At 39.8% G+C, this 21,593-nt stretch overlaps 1 protein-coding gene and 1 long non-coding RNA gene across 4 annotated transcripts in view; both read right to left on the reverse strand.

Annotated features, from left to right (window-relative positions):
• The window catches only part of srsf7b (serine and arginine rich splicing factor 7b), a 91,249-nt gene that overhangs the window by 65,421 nt on the left and 4,235 nt on the right, over positions 1-21,593 (reverse strand). For all 3 annotated transcript variants that reach the window (XR_012988828.1, XM_076295900.1, XM_076295904.1), the window contains exon 2: positions 14,722-14,902. Coding sequence is in view for 2 of the 3 variants with exons in the window: in XM_076295900.1 (XP_076152015.1) it covers positions 14,722-14,902 (181 nt within the window). In the remaining variant the exon portion in view is untranslated. The remainder of the gene's footprint in view (positions 1-14,721; positions 14,903-21,593) is intronic.
• LOC143135190 (uncharacterized) lies at positions 2,740-7,485 on the reverse strand. Its single transcript, XR_012988847.1, has 3 exons — positions 7,180-7,485; positions 4,597-4,729; positions 2,740-4,282 (listed from the first exon to the last, which is right to left on the reverse strand). It is a non-coding gene; the product is annotated as an uncharacterized LOC143135190 (long non-coding RNA).

Raw genomic sequence — 21,593 nt, forward strand, 5'->3', positions numbered from 1 at the left:
GCAACTTTTTCAGTGAAAAATGTTGCAAAGTCATTTGCTGACAGTGAAGTAGTTGATGGTGGTGGTGGAGGATTGAGGAGAGATTTGAAAGTAGAAAAAAGTTGTCTACTGTCAGTGGCGCTCTCAATCTTGCTTTGATAGAATGCCTTTTTTGCAAGTGTAACAGTGGATGAAAAGGATGACAGCAAAGACTGGTAGTTACTAAGATCATTTCCATCTCTGGATTTACGCCATTTCCTCTCAGCAGCTCTAAGTTCCTTTCGTACTGAGACTATACTGTTCGTCAGCCATGGATGGCGAGGTTTAGAACGAGTAGGTCTTGAGGAAAGAGGACATGCTGCATTCAGACAAGATGCCAGTGTAGAGCAGAGAGTCTCTGTAGCGTCATTAACCTCAAGTGTCAAGAATGAGCTAGGAGTAGGTAAAGCAGATGTTACTAATGTTGCAAAATGGTCACTTGAGAGGCTTCTGAGATTACGCCGGAACGAAATTATCGGAGGAGGAGCTGCTGGGTTATCCAGGAGACGCACAGAGAATCTGATAAAGTGATGATCCGATACATGTAATGGATTAACCAAAACGTTGTCTGTATTACAGTTACGTACCAGAATTAAATCAAGATCTTTACCAGCCTTGTGAGTAGGAGGACTGTGGACACGTGTGATATTAAATGAGGAGAGTAAGGACAGGAAGTCAATTGCAGACGAGTTATCCAAATGAATATTAAAATCGCCAAGGATTAATAATGGGCATGCATCCATTGGAATAGCAGACAGTAGAATGTCCAACTCAGTTTGTGTGGGAATCCTTGCAATTAACATTAACACAGAAGGCTGCTGATGTGTGGATGCAATTCATAACGTAGTTAGTTCAAATAACGTTTCGTACTTCTCCTTTGGACAAGCACTTTTGAGTCTTGGAAAACACTTTACACTTCCATTTACATCGGGATTTTGCAAATATTCAGAGTCAATAAAATGAGCCTGAGTAACGAATACAAGCAGCTGCAAGTAAGCATGCTAAACTTGACATCCAAAAAGTATTCTAACGTTAGCTTTGAAATACTGCTTGATTGCATATTGTAACTTAACTTAGTTTAGTCTCCTCAATGTACTATGTTGTGATAAGACCTTAGCAGAGTTTACCTTAACTTTAATGCTGCAGTTTTGAACAAATTTGCGCAGCATGGTCACGATGCTAAGCGGATTTAATAGCAATTTAGCCCACTGTGTTCTATGCAGTGCTTCTATGTGGCAACAACAATCCTTCAACAATCGTGAATCATTTGTTAAATGCACATGCAGAGGAGGAGCAGCGGGCTCGTTACGAGAGAGAGCGGGCGGGGCGAGGAAAGGCTGTGTGAGTAAAAAGTGCAGCTCCATGAAATTATTTTATCTTTAATTTAAATAGTAGGACTAAAACATAACATCAATGTGTGGTGGCCGGTTTTGATTTCGTGGTGCCCAGCCACATATTAGTCAACGTATGGAAAACACTGAAGGTGTAAAATGAAAAATATTTAGCAGCACCCCAGTCAGCACACATACGTCTCCAAGACGTCTGGAAAAGATCAGCTTAATTACATCGCGTTCCATTTAGAACGTCTTATTTTGATCTTACAAACAGCGGCGGCATCTCACTGTCAATGTGTGTAATATAGTTCTACATCTCCTGGAGATCGATCACGTTCCATTTAGAACGTCTTATTTTGATCTTACAAACGTCGGCGCTATTTCACCGTCAAGATGCATTTTAGTTCTACATCGGCTGGAAATCTGTATGTCTAAAATACGCTTTATTCCAGTATAGCCTTCGTCATCTGCTAGGTGTAGAAATATTATGTGCTGGCTGATCACCATATTACCTTCAAAAGGCTGTCATTTGACATCACAGCAGCACTTCGCACATAGCTAACGATTTGATGTAACACATCCTAGCAAGTCTGAATGGATATAAGCACACATCCTGAATGCTATACCAGTTTAACATGGCAAATTCAATTGTGCAGGCTATAGCAAAGTATCCAGTGATTTTAATTCTTACAAAACAGCCATTATCACCATACAAACAATCTAAATTTCGAGAGTTTTAGAGGTTCCTACCATTTTGTATAGTTGCTTGTAAGTGTATGCAAGTAGCCTAAAGGTCATGGTTTTTCATAGATGCTTTTGACAATATTTACAGAGCAAACCAATAACTCAAACACATTTTATTATTTTACAGTTTTTACAAAAAAAACATTACTACACATTAATCAAACATTTGTTAAACACTGCTTGACACCTTATGGTATAGTATAAGTATACTCTTTTGATCCCATGAGGGAAATTTGGTCTCTGCATTTAGCCCAATCTGTGAATTAGTGAAACAGACACAGCACACAGTGTACACACAGTGAGGTGAAGCACACACTAATCCCGGCGCAGTGAGCTGCCTGCAACAGCGGCGCTCGGGGAGCAGTAAGGGGTTAGGTGCCTTGCTCAAACAACCCTCCGGTTACAGGTCCGAAGTGCTAACCAGTAGGCCATGGCTGCCCCACTGAGACATGCTGTAATTCCAAAACTAGCAATATGGTTTCATTTATGAAAACAAAATAATAGACAAATAAACAGACCATTTAAAACAAGCTCAACATTAATCTGGGGAGTTTCAGGACAAATTCTTACGAATTTGTAAAATGACAATGATTTTGATCAGCATGGCCATGTGAACATTCTCATAGCAGTAGTAAATGGGGGGGGGGGGGGGGGGGAGATGTACATACATGATCAATGTATCTAACAAACACAATCAGTAAATCAATCTACAGTACAGTTGGTCGTCAAGCAATAATTGGTGGCTCGCATGGTAGCTTTGGCAAGATTTCGGCAAATTTGGTTTTACTCATTTTGAGTAGGCCTAAACCTGCCTAAACTGTTCGCCAAAGGCCATCACCTCTGGCCCCAGCTTGATAAAAACAAAAGTAGGCTCTGATTTAGCCTAGTCTACTGTATGACTTCCACAAGGTGATCTTAAGTTTCATTCTGCTTACAGTATCTCACTGCCACTGCAACGCCTTTGAATGCAATCCGCTGCCCTGTTTACAAATGCTACAGCAGACTTAAACTGCCACCTTGTGGCGATACGTTGTAATAATTTCACGCAGGTGCATGACTCACGGAAAGCACGAATGAAGTGGCCACTTCTAAATGGGACCCACTGTATGTGGTAACAGTCAATACATTTTTTGAAATGTGATTAATAAACATAGAATACTGCACTACAAAAACACAAACATCTAAATTATACTTCCCCCTTCACCCAAATACAGTAATGAAGGTGAAAGGAAGTTATTAAGCCTTAATGGTGCCTCCTAAAGAGGGCATTGTCAAACATGCTACTACTAATACTAAAAATACAGCATGAAGAAAGTCAAGGACATGCATGCCAGCTTCCGCTCATCCCAGTATTAAAGTAAATCTGGTCTTAAATGAAAATGTATTGGCTGTGTTATTTCTTTTTTGTGGGATGTCCAATTTATATGTAGAAATGCACATTTGCAAAGGTGACTTAGTATGTTGTCGTAAAAGTGTCTCTCCTTTTGATTTTGCACTGCCAAAGTGGCTCGTGAAAAAAATTGTGAGGATCACTGCTCTAGCCAGTGTTTTCTAAGCCTGGATGATTACCACACACAGCTCTTTTTAGGGCTGGTTAAGGCCTATAAGACACTTTTCAGGTTTGTCCAGGCAACACAAACTCACATACAATGTTTCTGAGGATTGCCACTCATGTAGAGAACACAAATAGAGGACTGGCACTACACCATCTAGGTACCTACATGAAAGGGTGGATAGAGCACTACCACATTTAAGATTCATTGTCTGATGGGCATAACAGAAAATTAGTATTCCAAGTATGCATCTTGGGGCCCTTCTACAGAGCACTTTCGAAAATATTTTTTCATGATTTATCCTTAAAAGCCTTATGGTGAGCTTACACCATGCGATTTTCAAGCAATTGCAGTCGGCGACTACATTTCCAAAGACGAAATGAAATCATGGGAGTTTACATAACATCTTAACACCAGGACCAGTGTCCCCATGTTATTTTCAGAAGTCTATGGAGTGACCAGAGGTAAACCTCTAAAGGTGATTGTGTGCTCCTTTATGTGTGATGCTTCAGCTCTGCACCAATCAATGTTCTTGCTGTGAAGAGATGTCAGCTCTCCCAAGACGCACTCAACACCTCACAGTGGCACAGGTCTGCCAAGATCGGCACACTTGACTTCTAGCTCGAGTCCTTTCTGTATGGAGCATAAATAAAAAATAATGGAAAGTAAATATACATTTGGCCATCCTAACCACTAAAAAAAAAAATGAGACATGGTATACCCCCCCCCCCCAGTGATTAATATACAAGTGTGATCGGTTCAAAAAATAAAAAATTGGATCTACCTCATACGTGTTCAAATAACAATTTTAATGGTCATTCTGAATTACGTAGGACAATGGGAAATCCAGCCAAGCAGTGGAATAAGAAGTTTTAATCTAAAACGTGTTTAAGCTGCTGAAAGTGAACAAGGTATATGAAAGATGAGTTTGAAAGCAAAATTCTTACAACAGGGTTGCGCTATTCAGTGGCAGCAACAGCTTCAAGTATCCTCTTCCCAGGTTGACCTCCAGTTGATCCTTGTTCCTCCTGAAGGTCAGGAGCACTTCACAGAGTAGTGTGGTGTGCATCACAAATACTCCTAAAAGGAATCATAAAAGATAATAATTTTAAGGATACAATTTCAAAAGCAGTGTTATGCATGAACCAATTTCATTTTCTATTAACTGTGAATTGAACTTACCACATTCCTAACATAATAACTTCATCTAGCTCAGATAGTTCAGACTCGGAATCAATTTAGGTCCAGCTTGGTAACACATGATTATTGTTTTAGTTGTGATTGAAATAGGTAACACAACATCCACAACAACTGGAGATGGTAGTGATGGAAAGCTGATTATTAAAGGACTTGTTAAAGGTTTAAGTTAGGGCTGAATTGATTACTCGAGTAACTCAAAATAATAAAATTCTGTATTTTAAACATGAAAATACTTAAGTACTGCACTTTATTGTAGAATAACTGCACTGTGAAAACAGCAGTTTTTTTTGTAAATTAGGTTATTTGGTAGGAAAGGTAGATGCTGCAGATGCACAAATCTACATAAAATAAATAAAGTTACTTTTAAGTGACTAGGGCTAGTTTACAGCTTAACATTTATTGTGCATATTAATCAATTTGCACTTAAAGCAAAATATATTTTACCAATTAAGTACATTAAATATTTTGTTACTCGATGAAATAATCACTAGAATAATAGATTCCAAAAAGACTGAGCTGCAGCCCTAGTTTATTTGAAGAGAGAAACCAGAAGCACTCACTGTCTTTCTTCATTTAAAAAATATGAACTGAACGAGTCAATTGAAAATAACTATGAAGGTTAATTTATGCATTTTCTAATCACATCACGACCTGAAGAGTGATTTCAAATGACATTCCCCGAACACAGGAGATGGACAAAGGAGATGCATGAAAAAGGCAAGTCATTTTCCTCACCTCTGGACGAAGATAGATATTTACTGAACAAATGGTTGTAATGCATTTGATGGTATTGCCTTCCATTGCTTAGGTGCTAGGTCAACCTAACCCACTAAGTTAGCAAAGGCAGAGGTGTAGCCATAGACAGTAAAAGAAATGGACGAACAGACTCCGTCGTTCTCAATGGGAGGGTACTGAGTCATTTTTCAGTTGGTCCCCCCAGTACTGCGCAGATTCGCACTTAACTTCGTGACGTTAGCCATCGAACTGAATCTTGTAACTCATATGATAGATACACAGAAATTCTTCTCACACTTCCTTCGCCTTCAAAGTTAAACATTTATTTATGTATTATTATTAATATCATCCTCACAAGTGATATCAAGTCGTGTTAATGTTGAAACTACCACACATGATCATCTTTAAAAACAGTCATGGTAAAACAAAACAAAAAAGTTATAGCCTTGAGGCTAATCTTCTTTCCACTTTTCTGACCTACGTCAATCCATCGAAAACCTCTGAAATGATTATCGTTAGACTACCTAACGGTAAAACTACTGTTTTTCCATTAGGTTTACTTGCCTCTATGCTTTACCTTAACATAGGCTACAATGCTATTGTAGGCTACATAGCTTGTTCACGAGTTTCCGTGCTGGCTGGACTAGCAGCTACGCTTCTTATCCAAACAATACGGTTATCTCCCTTCAGTGCGTTAGCTTCCCTTCAACCGGACATGCTAAACATTCTTCTTACGGGAACCTAACGTTACGTACGAGGTAGTCGAGTCTTGTTTTGCCTTTTATTGTTTATGTAGATAACACAGAAGCTAAAATATCGGCACATGATATATGTTATATGAAGTTATGGGAGTTCAAAAAAATCCTAAATGACTGGGCGTTCTATGGGGTTAGCAGAGAGTTGATAACCACCGCTACATCGATGCTTCTACTTCCGGGAATTCGCCTGCCCCCTTGGGTGTAGCCCGTTACAATTCAGCGAAATGATGGGGGAATAAATTGAAGAGTTCAGTGCCATGCGAGCACTTCACTTATCAGATTTTTTAACAGAATACTGCACATCTAAAAGTCGCATGCTTGCCAACCAGCCCCAACTACCAACAATCTGCGCAGACGTTGGTGGTGATAACGACAAGAGACAATCTTTGTTGTATATAGATAGATATTTTTAGATTAATTAAGATAATATTAGATAGCGTTAGATAGTTTAAGCCAATTTTCCCCTCCTTGAGCTGTTGAAAAGGTAAGTGTAATGATAGTGACTACAAAATTAAAGTCACTAGCATGCTAACGTTATTAGCCAACGGCAACAGTGACGTTAACCTTTAGAACGCGAGCGCCTTTGATCTCCATTGATAATGTCAACAACTTCACCTGTCGTTAACGTTATCCAATAACACGACATGTAGATAAATGTCATGAATAACGTAAATGTTGTACTTAAACTCATCTATACTAAAATAAATTTAAGTCATTAAAAGGGTCGATTTACTACGGGAAATCGACCGGTGGACATGTCGGTCCATTCTACATAATATTGTACCCAATACTGCAACTCATTTTTTTACATTACGCTTAGGAAACAATTCTGCTAACCTTGCTATGCCACGTGAAAATCCATCGACCACCAACAGCATCCACCAGCTGGCAAATCCGCGGCGCAGCAACTGATAGAGGTGGGTCGGTCGCGAACGAACTAGTTCCTTCGAACGGGTCTTTAAAATGAACGACCTGAACTAGTTCGCCTTTCCAGTTCTTGTTCGTTCTTTCGTTCGTCGCTGAATCACACTGACCTAGTGCTGCCATAGACAGTAAAAGAAATGGACGAACAGACTCCGTCGTTTTTCAATGGGAGGGCACTGAGTCAAATAGAAAGATTTTTCAGTTGGTCCCCCCAGTACTGCGCAGACTCACACTTAACTTCGTGACGTTAGCCATCGAACTGAATCTTGTAACTCATATGATAGATACACAGAAATTCTTCTCACACTTCCTTCGCCTTCAAAGTCATCAAAGTTAAACATTTATTTATGTATTATCATCCTCACCAAGTCGAGTTAATGTTGAAGCTACCACACATGATCATCTTCAAAAACAGTCATGCTAAAACAAAACAAAGTTATAGCCTTGAAGCTAATCTTCTTTCCACTTTTCCGACCTACGGTCAATCCATCGAAAACCTCTGAAATGATTAGTGCCCTTTTTAAAAAAAATTAGGTTTACTTTTTTATTATTATTAGGTTCCCTCTGTGTAATGCTTTACCTTAACATATGGTCGTGTATGCTGGGTTTTGCTTATGAGTTACCGTCAGACAGTAAGGTGGACTGAGCTTCTTATCCAAACAATACGGTTATCTCCCTACGGCGCGAAAGAGAGATTACGTCAAAGCTAGCTTCCCTCCAAACGAACAAGCTAACCGTTCTTACGGGTAACCAACGTTACGGACGAGGTAGTGGAGTCTGTTTTGCCTTTGTAGTGTTTATGTGGATTACACAGAAGCTACAATATCGGCACAGGATATATGTTATATGAAGTTAGGGTATTTCAAAAAAAATCCTACAATGAATGGACTTCTATGGGAGTTAGCAGAGAGGTGGTCCCTCCAGCCTACGTCGATTCTTCTACTTCCGGGAATTCGCCTGCCCCCTTGAGTGCTGCTGTGAATGCCTCTGGCCCAGCTTCCTAAGGCGAGAGCCAAACCAATCGTATGCTGTTGTCTGTATTGTTTCTAAAACGTTCTCATCGAATTAGCCAATGAGGGGCATGAAAGCATAGCAACCGTTTCCATGAAAAAAAACAAATGGGCTAGTGAGACTAGTGGGAGAGCATACGATAAAAAATAACGATAATGTACATTAACAATTCCATTTTGCATTTCAATATTGGCATTTACATTTAAATATCTGTCTAATGGTAAATGCATGCAGTCTTTGTATTTTCTGTGTCATGTCAGGTTAATAAATGTCTCTTCAATCTGTCTCGTTCGTTCGTTCTCACGCCAAGACCTGTTTCACTTCGGTCTGTCGTTCTCGTTAAGTCAGTCACTCGTTCTTGGCAGAGTGAAGCAGAAGAAGCAGAGTGATTATGGCTCTGTAACCTGGGCAAAATGGGGACTTGAAACCTTTTCATCAATATAATCTTTCTGCCAAGCCTTTAAACATTTTTGTCGGCATAGCCTACTGGGTCTTTGTTCCTTTATGAATGAACACATTTTTAAAAAAGAAATTAGCTGATCTAGCCGTAGTCTACTTCAATATGTCAATTTAATGTCAAGATGAATGAACACATTAGCTACTGCTGTTTTGTCTAAAAGTACACATAATCATTTAGTTGCAGCTATATTTGCCGCTACAATTACAGTGTTGTGTTGACCGTTTTCACAAACGAGGAGCTGAGAACCTGCATTCCATGATTCACAGCTGAACTACGTTGTAGGCTACCGGAAATGCGACTGAACGAAAGAACGAACGATTCAGAACGAATCATCTTGGCGAACTGAACGACGCGAACTGTGTCATGAGAACGAACGACAAAATCCACCTCTAGCAACTGAGCAGCACTGTGTCGCCCTCCCTCCGTTTTAAAGGCATTAAACCGGAAGTGAATTACAGGCAGCCTCTGGTCTTGAGAACGTTCACCAGTGTTTTGATTTTGGCCTACAGAACGTTCGGTAACAATCCTACAAATCGCACCTTTAAGAAACAAGTGGGAATATCAATTAATCAAGCATTGCAGTTGGTCTAACACACAAAATAATCAGTTTACAGTAAATCGCTGAGTTAAACATACAGTAAACTAGTGCACATGCAGGCAATATAGAAGTACACGGCCACGTGGGCGATTGTAGCCTAAACGGCAGCTGTCTTTCAAATAATTATTAAATACATAAATGCACATGCACCTGTACATTTACACTCATCACACAATTTGATCCAAAGGCAAGTAACAGTAGCTTACACTTACCCTAAAATAAGAGTAGCCTATTTTAACTTAACTTACCCAAGCTCTCGTCCACCAGACACTGTTGCTGTGTTGCTCCCATAGATTGTAAAAGGTTGCTCCTTAACTTTGTCCAGTTGTGGAAATGACGAAATTGTTTGTTCTCACACCGATTCTGTTTCTCTCTCTTGTCCAGGCGCAGCTGTGAGAAATCCGATGCTCCAATCAACGGATGCGGAGGCAGAGAAGCACCTGCAGGATTTTTTGAGATTGGCGCCTGGGCGCAAATCCCTCTAATATTTAATAAATATTTTATATGTTAAATAGCTCCCATTTGTCGTATTTCTTTATAGTAGCCTTAAAGATAATTAGGCTAGGCTAAATAAGGCGGCTGAATGTCGCCAAAGATTATGCAAGACGAAATTAGTATAACATCTTATATACAGCGGGCAAAGGAATAAAAATGATGTCTGCAAGACGTAAAAACGGCATATTTAATACCGTTATAAGATCTCTGTAAGACGTTAGGGAGATGGATGTCCTATTATGACGTATTCATGAGCATCTGGAATACGGCTGCTAAACGCTGTTTGAAGATCTTAACAAGACGTCTCAGATACGTCTGCCAGATGAGCAAACGCTCTCTAGAATACGTCTTACAGCTGTCCAGCAGACCTTTAGAACACATCTCCAAGACGTCTTGCAGACATTCTTTTGCTGACTGGGACGTTATGCTTCACGAATCGACTCTCATATTTTGCGTCGACGTCATCGATTACGTCGACGCGTTGTCCCAGCCCTAAATGTAGGCAATTATAACTGGCCTTTATTTGTCTGAATCTGAGGGCCGGCTATAAATAGAATCCCAGCCATAATTTCAGGATTTAGATATTCACTTGTGTTTCAGGCATAGTGCAAGCACTAATCTCTGACTGAAAGTGCGCAGAACTGCATTTGAGAGCGCTCTCACGCGGCTGTAGACGGTAATGTTTCATATAGGGTTCATTTCAGTTAATATGAATTAACATTTTTTTTACATTTAAAAACATGTTCAATTATATATATATTCATTTATAAGTCGCACCTGACTATAAGTCCCAGGACCAGCCAAAAAAAGTGTGACTAAAGGTTTGCTGAAGGTCACACACAATAAACCTTTAGAAGACGTTCTGGGGGCCTTCTCAAAAGGTATTGTTTTGTATATTTGTGTTTTGTGTGATTGAATTTGTGGCAGTAGCATGACTTGGAAGGGGGGGGGGGGTTAAGCTTGTCTTGGTAGTAGGTGTAATTGAGTGCCTGTCACTTTAAGGCTACGTCTACACGAAACCGCCGGGTGAATTTTCTCTTACCGCTTTCACACCTTTAACGACACCGGTAAAGAAAAAACTTGCGTGCACACACAGAGGTGTAACCGGCTAAATGTGCTGTAGTGCATATGCCAGACCAGTCAATGGCGCCGGCCGTGCAGAAGCTCACGTTTAATTCGCGTGAATCACGTAGAAGAAAACATTGTTGAAACAGTTTGTTAAGCAGTCGCATGAAATAAGGAGACTACAGACAATTCGGTTTTCAATTCAACTGTTAAACTAATAAAGTTCATTTTCAAGGTATGTGACTGCTATGTGAAATTTCAAATGCCTAGCCTACGCATTGCATTAGGTCTGAGCACCACTGGAGAAAACACTAACATGCAGTTAGTTAACATAAGTTAAGCTAACGTGTGCTTCTAACTTAGCCACAAAAGGCCGATAGGCTACATTGTGCACATAAATTATGACAGGGGAAAGAAAAAACATTTTAATATGATAAATAAATGGTTTGGTTTGTTTTGACAAGCAGCGTGTCAGGTTGAGTGCCGTGGCTGAGTTGAGAGGTGGGGCTATGTCGTCATAAAATTGCCAGCTTCGCACCTACAGGCATCTACACGGCGAAAGTTAGCCGGCAGTTTAAAAAATTCCCACTTCGGAAGCCGGTTTCAAAAACTATCGGTTTCAGTCTCCTAAACTGCCGCAAGGCGTAACCGTTAACAAAACCTCACCGGTTTCACAAAAACCGGCGTCGTGTAAACGGCCCCTAAGACGTTCGTGAGGGAACCCTTGCAATTGTAACACCGTTAAAAGGCTGCTGATGTGTGGATGCAATTCATAACATTTTCTACGTAGTTAGTTAAAATAAAGGTTCGTACTTCTTCTTGCGACAAGCACTTTTGAGTCTTGGAAAACACTTTTCCATTTACATCAGGATTTTGCAAACATTCAGTGTCAGAGTCAATAAAATGAGCCCTGCATGAGTAACGAAATTGACAAACAAGTAAGCATGCTAAACTCGACATCCAAACAGTATTCTAACGTTAGCTTTGAGATACGGCTTGATTGCATAACTTAACTTAGTGTAGTCTCCTCAATGTACTATGTTGTGATAAGACCTTAGCAGAGCTAACTTTAATGCAGCAGTTTTAAACAAATTTGCGCAGCATTGTCACTATGCTAAGTGGATTTAATAGCAATTTAGCCCGCAGTCTTCTATGCAATGCTTCTATGTGGCAACAACAATCCTTCAGCAATCGTTATGCACATGCAGAGGAGGGGCAGTGAGCTCTTTACGAGAGAGAGCGGAGCAGGGCAAGGAAAGGCTACGTGCTTAAAGCGCAGCTCATGGAATGGATTTTATCTTATCTTTAATTTAAATAGTACAACATAGAACATTAATGTGTGACGGCCGGTTTTTATTTTGTTTAGTCAATGTATGGGAACATTCCTGTTACGTCATCTTACAGCTGTTTTCAGTGGACCATTAGGGAACATTCTCTGACTGTTATATCAAGGACACATTTTTGATCCTTTATTGAACGTACCCAGAACGTTCCCTTTATGTCTTACTGCTTATTTTTGTCAACCATAAAATCACCTTTAGGAACGTTCCATGAAGGATTTATTAAAGTAGCATTTTATATCATATATCATAATCAGTGGAGTCCAGCGTCGCCGGAACGAGTTTGAAAGTGGGGGTGCAAAAAAAAAAAAAAAAAAAGATGGTTTCGGGCTGGGTTGGGTTCCCCGAGACAATTTTGAAAATTCCAGAGGCCAACTATTCACGCACGTTTTCACATGGGATATTACGATATAAGATAGACTTTTTTTTTTATTATTATTAGACTAACAAAAATTGTCATTATGTTAGGTGCTGTGTAGTGATTTCGGGTGGTTTCATTCAAGCTGATTGGACTGCAAGTAGCGTCTTTTTACGCACAGAGTGATTTAGTCTAGGCTACAAGTTCTAAATGAATAATCTGCTAAAGTAAACTGCGCCTGATATTGGCAGACACAGGCACACCAGCATAACCTGAATTTCCATTCAAGGAATAAAGGAGGTAGTCTATAGCCTACAATAATAATGATCACAATCTCCATTTTCTGTCCTGTGCACGTAGCCAACCCTTGTCAATGACTGTGATTAAAAGATCTGCACGTAACCTACTTGCTACATTTTGAAGGTTAGCGTAAAAGGTCCCCCGGTAACCTGTCACTGTTTATCCCCGTAAGAAAACGACACTAGTCACCCAACTGTGCCTGTTCCCTGTGTTTGACTGTAATCATGTTATACATTAATTAGTGATTAAAAATGACCTTTCTGCGCTCCATATTTGTAACACGAACTGATCTGACCTAACTTGACCCGAGTTTACGTGTAAGCCTGTGTGTGCCTGTCTGCACTCATGATTCTCTACAACTTTTTACTGCATTGCCATGAACAAAGTAAAGGCAAAAAAGGTGTTTCTTTGTCGAACAAATTGGGATGCAATGTGAGCCTTGAATTGAATGCCATGCAGGAATTTGCTAGGATCTCAAAACCGGATTATGAACATTCTTTGCCATAGAGAAACACACAATAGCGTTGGATTATAAACATGCTTTGCCAAAAAAACAGAGAAAAACGTGAGGTAAGTCGAGCTATATGACGTTATTATTTTGCAGTCACTTCGTCTGTTTTCATAAGCCAGAAGGATCGACATACTTGGTACCAATGGATAGCCCTGTGTCTCCTCTTTCATCTGATATGCTTGCCATATCTATGCGTTCACAGGTTTGCGAGTAATTCAAACGAGAGTAATGGGTGCGCAGGTGACTGTAAATATGATGCAATTTGATTTAATTTCATGATTTTTTTTCTTCATACTTTAACGTACAGACAAGTGCGTGATCTCGTTGGAAAGCCCCACGTCTGCTCTGTCACGCAATAAAGGCTTCTCGCTGCTATGAACAGTTGCGGAGCAATGTAACAGAGAAGAAAGGGTGTGTTTTTTGACGCACTTTGCGTCAATCGGCTTCGAAGGGTTAAAATCTCACGTATCCCCTGGAGTGCCTTCACGTACCCCCATTTGGGAACCACTGCGCGATGCAGTGTCGGTGTTGTGGTCAACAACTGCCCTTTTTTTTTTTACCCCCGAAAAGTGGGGGTGCGTTCGCACCCCCTGCACCGGTGCTTCCGGCGCGCTTGGTGGAGTCTGAGGAGTAAGTCTGTCATCATAACGGGGGCTGATTTTTGTGGTGCCTGTGTGTGTGTGTGTGAGTGAGTGAGAGGTTGTAGACAGTAACGGTTCGACCAAAGCTACTTTTAGCGTTCCGTCTCTGGTTTGACCACGGCTTCAATAAAGCACCAGAACTGTGTTCAGATATGGAAGTGTCCATTTCACGTTGAGGTTCCCTCGTAATTCAGCTTTATTTACTTCCCAGCATGCATTGCAAATCAGTTGCCTCGTTTATAGGCTACTATTGTTCATTTTGAAACAATATGGTTGAAACAGTTTACTCTTGCTGATGTTTTGAATAAAATCATTTATTAAATTAATTTAATTAGTTCATTGTGAAAAATACACCGTGATCAAGAAACTACTAGGTCTATCCAGGTATAAAAATCCAGCTGATTATTTAATTAATTATCTTGGTGGAGGATGTGAGCTGTTGTGAATGAATGTTTGCAAACCTGATAGCACAATAGCTGATAGCACGAGGTCAGCATATACGAACATACACAATGGGGGGGTTCTAGGAACGGCAAAAAGTTCCTATAGTGCAAAAGGGCCTAAAGATGAGTGTTCTATGAGAGCAAAACACTTCACAGTACTACTATATTTGAATGTGTGTGAGAGGGTCTCATCACTATGGTGGCAAATGGGGGAAAATCCACCACTTACGTACTTGCCATCAAGGCCACGGACAGCATCTTCAGCATCCCGGGGATCTTCAAACTCCACAAAGGCGAACCCTGGGGGGTTCCTAGCAATCCACACAGTTCGCAATGGCCCATAATATCCAAACGCTCGCTCTAGCTCTCCTTTCCCTGCACCTGTGCCCAGGTTACCAACATATACCTTAGTCTCTGTAACAAACACATAGAAAAGTTAATATAACGCTGATTGTGGCCAAAACATCACTTCTGCAAAATTAGGCCCCATTGTCTCTAAAGAAGGTAAAATTTTCTCGATTAATCGATTAGTTGTTTGATCGATAAAATGCCAGAAAATAATTAAAAAATGGCGATCATTTTTTCCCCCAAAGCCCAAGATTATGTATTCAAATGCCTTGTTTTATCCACACACCATAATTTAGTTCACTGTCAGAGGAGTAAGTATTCAAGTATAAGAAGCTTCAATGAGATCATGTTTATGTATTTTCTGTAATAAAATGACACAAACCGAATAATCGATTATCGAAATAATTGGCAATTAATGTAATAGTCAACTAATCGATTAATCGTTGCAGTCCTAACTAGACCTATAATTACTGCTACCTGACTGCATAGATTGAATTTGTAATTTTATGTGGAAAAGAATATACAGCTCTAGAAAAAAATTAAGAGACCACTGCAAATTTGAATATGACTGTCAACTCATATGACATTAGAAAAATGTGCAGTGGTCTCTTAATTTTCTTCATAGCTGTGTAGACTAACTCACACAAACTAAAATTACATGATTCTTGAGATCTGGGACAAAACATGAAAAAAACTACAAAAAATCTTAATCAGGACAAGGATAGCACAACAAAGCATGCACAACAAATACATTGTTTTTATTCTAAATGCTATACAATGTAATCGGTCCCTGGAAAACCCTATGTCCGGAAGCAGGTCTCCTCACTTTAACATACCTTAAAAATAAGTAAAAGTAATATAAAATGTATCATAATGATAATAATGTACAGTGAAGTCAATAATTTCATCAGTATCAAAAGTAACAAATTGTAAATGTTTTAATGTACTTTTGTGTTGATTGAACTTGTGTCTGGAATTTTAGTCAACATCGTCAGACTGTCAGGCCCCGCTGCTTTATTGATGCGCAGCTTCTTTAGTTGGGCTCTCACTTGATCTTTTGTGATGATGGGGGGTGTAAGGGGAGGGGAGGGGTGCATTTGGATCTGTGTGTCTGATGGCTGTTGACTGAGGTCGTTGTCACCTCATTGTTCGTAATCGCCATGTGGGGGAGGGGTGCAATATCCAGTGATGGTGGGGGTACGATAGCCTGTGATGATGGAGGTGAGTGTTGCACTGGTATTGAGGGGGTGTGGGGGTGGGGGCTGGAGGATGACCACCTCCTTGATGTCCCTATCAAGGTTGCCAGAGTCGTGGACACCTCAACAGGCACAGGCAAGGAGGCGTCAGGCGGGGGCAGGGCGTGAGGTGATGGTGGCTTAGGTCGTTGGGTGTCACCGGGATGCAATAGTCATTTTGAATGTAAAATGTTCCTCCATTGACCTTGTCAACTCAGATGGACTTTACATTGGTTTAAAAAAAACACGGAGGCAGCCGTGGCCTACTGGTTAGGGCTTTGAGCTTGGAACCGAAGGGTTGCCGGTTCAATCCCCGACCATGGGAGAGCAGTGCTCAACCATTTCCCCCGCCCACATCCACGGCTGAAGTGCCCTTGAGCAAGCGCCTAAGCTGCCCTAAGCGCCGCTGTAGCAAGGCAGCTCACTGCTCTGGTACTTCACCTCACTGTGTGTTCACTAATTCACAGATGGGATAAATGCAGAGACCAAATTCCTTGTATACGCAAGTATACTTGGCCTATAAACCTGATTTACAATACAAAAATAAAATATTATCTGATCCCTCAAGGATAGTTGTCCATTAAACCAATTAATTTAAAAGTTCATGTGTAATTTTTATGCTTCTAAATATCACTGTTCATTATGAAGCTTAATAGCAACCACCACAACTAACCTAGCAACAGCCTAGCAACCACCTCAAGTACCCTAGCAACAGCCTAGCAACCATGTCAAATACCTAGCAACCATGTCAAATACCCAACAAAACCTTAAAATCTATACAACCAAAACTGTATGCATTAAACACTCACTTGTCTGACTTTAAAAATGCTATGTTGTGTTTCATCTGAGGGGGCGCTAAAATCTATTTTTTTATTGTAAATGTTTATTTTGGTGTTACCAAAACACCTGTAACTACATGCATTTCTGTGAATGGGGCTTGGACAATAATGGTACTTTACACACTAAATGTCCATATACTTAGCTATTTCCACATAGATTTTTATGGTCCTACTAGCTACCCCACATATCATTTCAGTTGCACAAAAATGACACAAAAATACAAACATGCCCTGTTTTTATCCTTATTTATTGTCATGGCCTTTTGTTTTTGTCATGGCCTTTTGTTTTGGTGACTTCACATTTTGGGACAACATTAACAAAGGATTATATTTCTAGATAAAAAAAAATACTGATTGATGGCAGGTGTGTCACAATAAAGGAGTTTTGAGACCATCAATATCACTTTTTTGCATGTTTTTTCTGAAACTAGGGACTTCTATGAAACCAATGACACTGTGGTACAAACCTTTAATGGTTGAATCGTAGGCCTACTGAGAACATTTTTGTCTTCCATTCTACAAAGTTTGGTCAGGCTAGGAATAATACTTTTTTAAGATATGAATGTTCAAACATGGCCTCCAAGATAAGGCCTTAGAGAGTGTAAACAATCAAGGACAAAACTACTATGAAAACAATAGAATTGAACAAAAATATTTTACAGGTTTTAGTTATGGAACCTGAACATTGTGTATAGGCTAGACAAACTTTGAGGATAATCGGGAGTCGGTGCTGCAACCTCCTGGATTTTGCCTGATTTGACACGGAATGACACTATTGAATTGACATTGTTGTTTATCATTGGTATTCTCCTTATTATAGTCTGACCAACATCTTAATTTGTGCCCTGTTATTTAGTAGCCTAGCCTATTATTAGGCCTATATTGTTTTGTATTTATGTGTCGCTTTGGACAAGCGTATCCATAACCATAACCTCCAAGTGGTCTGTGACGTGTGGTTGTGTGAAAGAATAGGTTACATCCTTACTGCCAATGTGTCGTTAATTTGCTAGCCTGTCAGTCCATCAACAACTTTGAGTAACCTATATAGTTTCCCACAGATCAACTGTCTAGTGCAAACTCAACCGCTATTAGCTGACCGCCGTCATGCTATCCGGCAAAAGATTCTTTGGACGCCGCTATTTATGGATTTCCGGCTCCCATTGACTTACATTGAACACATGTAAACAAAACGTCAATTATGTGCTCAAACTAACGCCGCTGACTTATGAAAACAACCATTCCACTTTGATACGAAACTACATAATTGTACAACATTTATACAACAAAAATCACAGAATTTGGATCAAGTAATGTGGAGAAATCTTATGCAAAGTGTCAACCCCTAACAATGTGCCCATTGCCCAAATTTACGGTCGACTAATGTCGAATGTCAGAGTAATGACATTGAAAAAGGTACCTTAATGATACACTCCAATTTATAAAGGTACGAAGTATAAAAAGAAAAACACAATTTATCAGATAGATTACCCAAATAATTTGTAACAAAGTACAACATTTATTCGAGGGCACATCTATTCCCAGAACCATAATGGGTGTTAAATATTCCACAACCGCTAGATGGCAGCATGACACAGCACATAAAGTTCACCTACGTGTCGCTGCGACCTGAAGGATGGCGTGGTTGAATATCCACTTCTCCTGCACTTCGGGTCTAATAGCGGGTGAATTGTATGACCACCAGATGACGCCATTTCACTGCACCTCGGGCCTAATAACTTCGTTTAAGTAATAAGCCTCGAGGAGCCGACGGTTACACTTGTTTTAGGGGCGTTGTTAGCCACGCTGCGCAAGCCTGGTAGGCTACAGGAGAAGCCCATAGGCTACAGTCGCGTGTGTTTGTGGTGATTTATTCCATGTATTAACAAAATAATAATGTAACATTAAAGAAATAGCCTACATAGATAAAAAAAAAAAAACTAAATAATTACACCAAAAAAGTAAAGAAGCTTTATCATTGATATAAGCTTACTGAAAATCAAATATAGGCCTAGCCTACAATTGTGTTCCACAGACAATATGTCCTACAGATAATAACAACAGTAAGAACATAGGCTAACCTAAGTCATGACGACACGAGGGCTTAAGTCTCATGTTGGCCTATGACTACGTAGCCTAGGCTACCAAGCACGTCTGTGTCTGCGACAGTGAAATAGCTCCAATATTAATTGTGTCGCCAATAAATATATGCTAACATGAATCTCATCAGTCACCTATAGATAAGGGTTAGGCTATAACATATGTAGGCTATAATGTAAAAATAGGGTCATATCATATAATGTTGACTTATTAAGATGGGGGAGAGAGCTGGACATATTACACCTAACTAACTGTTCATTGTTGAAAATCAATCAAAAGTTTGTAGTTGATCCGGATGTCATTGGTCGCAAGGACTGTTAATGGGTGTATCCACAATTGGGACCTTGTTACAAGTTGGTCTTTCAGCTGCTAATGCAATCAGTGGCCGTCAGAAAACATGTTAGACAACTGAGGAATGAGATGCCACACATAAAATGTACAGTCAAACAGAACCCACAAACATCAATGGGAATCAACCAAACACTGCAGTGAACCATGTTATTGTCAATCAGCACTCTGCCACGCTAAATCAGACCCTGCTTATGTTTGTGCAGAGCAGAACGATGTAATAGCATAGTGCTGCTGCTTCTGATGTGCAAGACAAGACAGGGTATATATTCATAATGTGACAGGCAGCATGTATTTATCATTATGTTACAACCTCTGCACAACTACTATTGATGTTAGAAATGTTCATTGCTTATTACATGTGTTATAAAAACAAAATCCTTGTCTGCTTTCTGTGTTTTTGCATGCACCTGTCTACAGGGGTGTAAAGACATATTTGTTCACCATGCACTTAGGCTGTTCTGAGTCATTGTTTGTATGTTATAGTATTTGTTGATTTCCATTTATTGCCCATTGATATTGCATTCACATTATTGTTTATTATTGCTATTCTCCTTATTAATGTAGTGTCACCAACATTTAAAATAATATCAACTGACATTGTTATTCATAGCCATATTTATTCTACTCTTATAAGGTAATACAGTGCACATATTTATATTTCATTTATACTACTCTAAACCACCTTCTGAAAATCAACTGTATAGTACTGTTTCACTGCACCATATTTCTTGAACTGTCTCAGGCTAGTAGGCTACTTACACCACCTTACTTACAACTCAGCACACCTGTTCTGTGCATCAGCAAAGTTGGAGGGTTAATTTATGAACCATCACTTCTAGCTGAAACATCACTTCTAGTAGGCTACATGTGACGTGTAGGCTAGAATAGAAGTCTTTATTGTCCACTACTGGGGAAATTCATCAGCAACACTTTATTTTAATGTGTCGCTGTTACAGTGTACCTACATGTACCTAATTAGGTACAGTGGTACAACCTGTGTAATAACATGTACTATCAGGTACTGTACTATCATTGTACTTGCATTATGTATTTGTGGGTACCTACATAGGCTATAGTTGTTACATTGTAATACTGAGTGCTTTTACCAAACTTTGCCAATTTGCCTACATTTTCATCAGAGGCAAAGAGCTGACCTGAGACCTGCTGGATGGGGTAAATCTGGTCATGATAGATTTGATATACAAACCATTCTTAGCTCCAGTCAAGGCCTCATTGTCTTCAGTGTACGTGTAACAGCTGTGCTGCTACAACCTTGTTACTCTTTGATACAGTGGAATAAACCTATTAAGTGTACCAGTTAATTACTTACATGCACATATGACATGTATGTTGTGTCTTCGATGTCTTGGAACAGGTCTATTAATTTACATGTACTGTGTGGTGTAACAGCAGACATGTTTCAACGTTCAAACTATTCTGGCAACGTCTCGTTTCATAACTTGATTGCATTTTTGTCCGCTTTTCATCACATTATTATGACCATTAAATGTAGGCTATTTTGCACGCTAAAATTCATCACAGGTAAACACAATAAAGAATGGGAACGTAAATTGGATTATGTATTCTAAGTTGTAATTCCTCTGTATGTCCTGTTGGTGACCTCAGTGAGAAGTACTGTTAAGACGCTCTTAGCCGGTAACGAGTACTCTGGAGCACTCGTAGATCTACGAGTGTTTTCACGATGCTCTTAAGCTACGATGGTTTCGGGAAATCGGCAAATCTTAATACGTTCGTAAGAGGGACTTTACGACGCTCTTAGGCTTAAGATGCTTTCGGGGAAGTGGGCCCTGTTCCAAGACATCGAAGACACAACGTACATGTCATATGTACATGTAAGTAATTAACTAGTACACTTAATAGGTTTATTCCACTGTATCAAAGAGTAACAAGGTTGTAGCAGCACAGCTGTTACAAGGATACAAGGATACAAGGAAGTTTTTTGTCACATGCATATAGTTACTTGAAGTAAGAAATGCAGTGAAATTATGTCTGGTGTCAGCCTATTTGTGCATTTATGGGGGGGGGGGGGGGAGTGCAGTAGAAGAGGGGTTTAGTAGATTAAGGGGCAAGGGCTGCATAAGAAAGGTGGGGGAGGATTGGGGGGGGGGGGGGGGAGGCACCCTCAGCTCTTTGCCTCTGATGAAAATGTAGGCCAATTGGCAAAGTTTTGTAAAAGCACTCAGTATTACAATGTAACAACTAAGGTTATATGTA

The sequence above is a fragment of the Alosa pseudoharengus genome, unplaced genomic scaffold (assembly GCF_046254945.1).
Source record: "Alosa pseudoharengus isolate Yale_2024_CS ecotype anadromous, Long Island Sound unplaced genomic scaffold, YU_APseudo_1.1 YU_APseudo_1.1_scf_1, whole genome shotgun sequence".
Lineage (NCBI taxonomy): Eukaryota > Metazoa > Chordata > Actinopteri > Clupeiformes > Clupeidae > Alosa > Alosa pseudoharengus.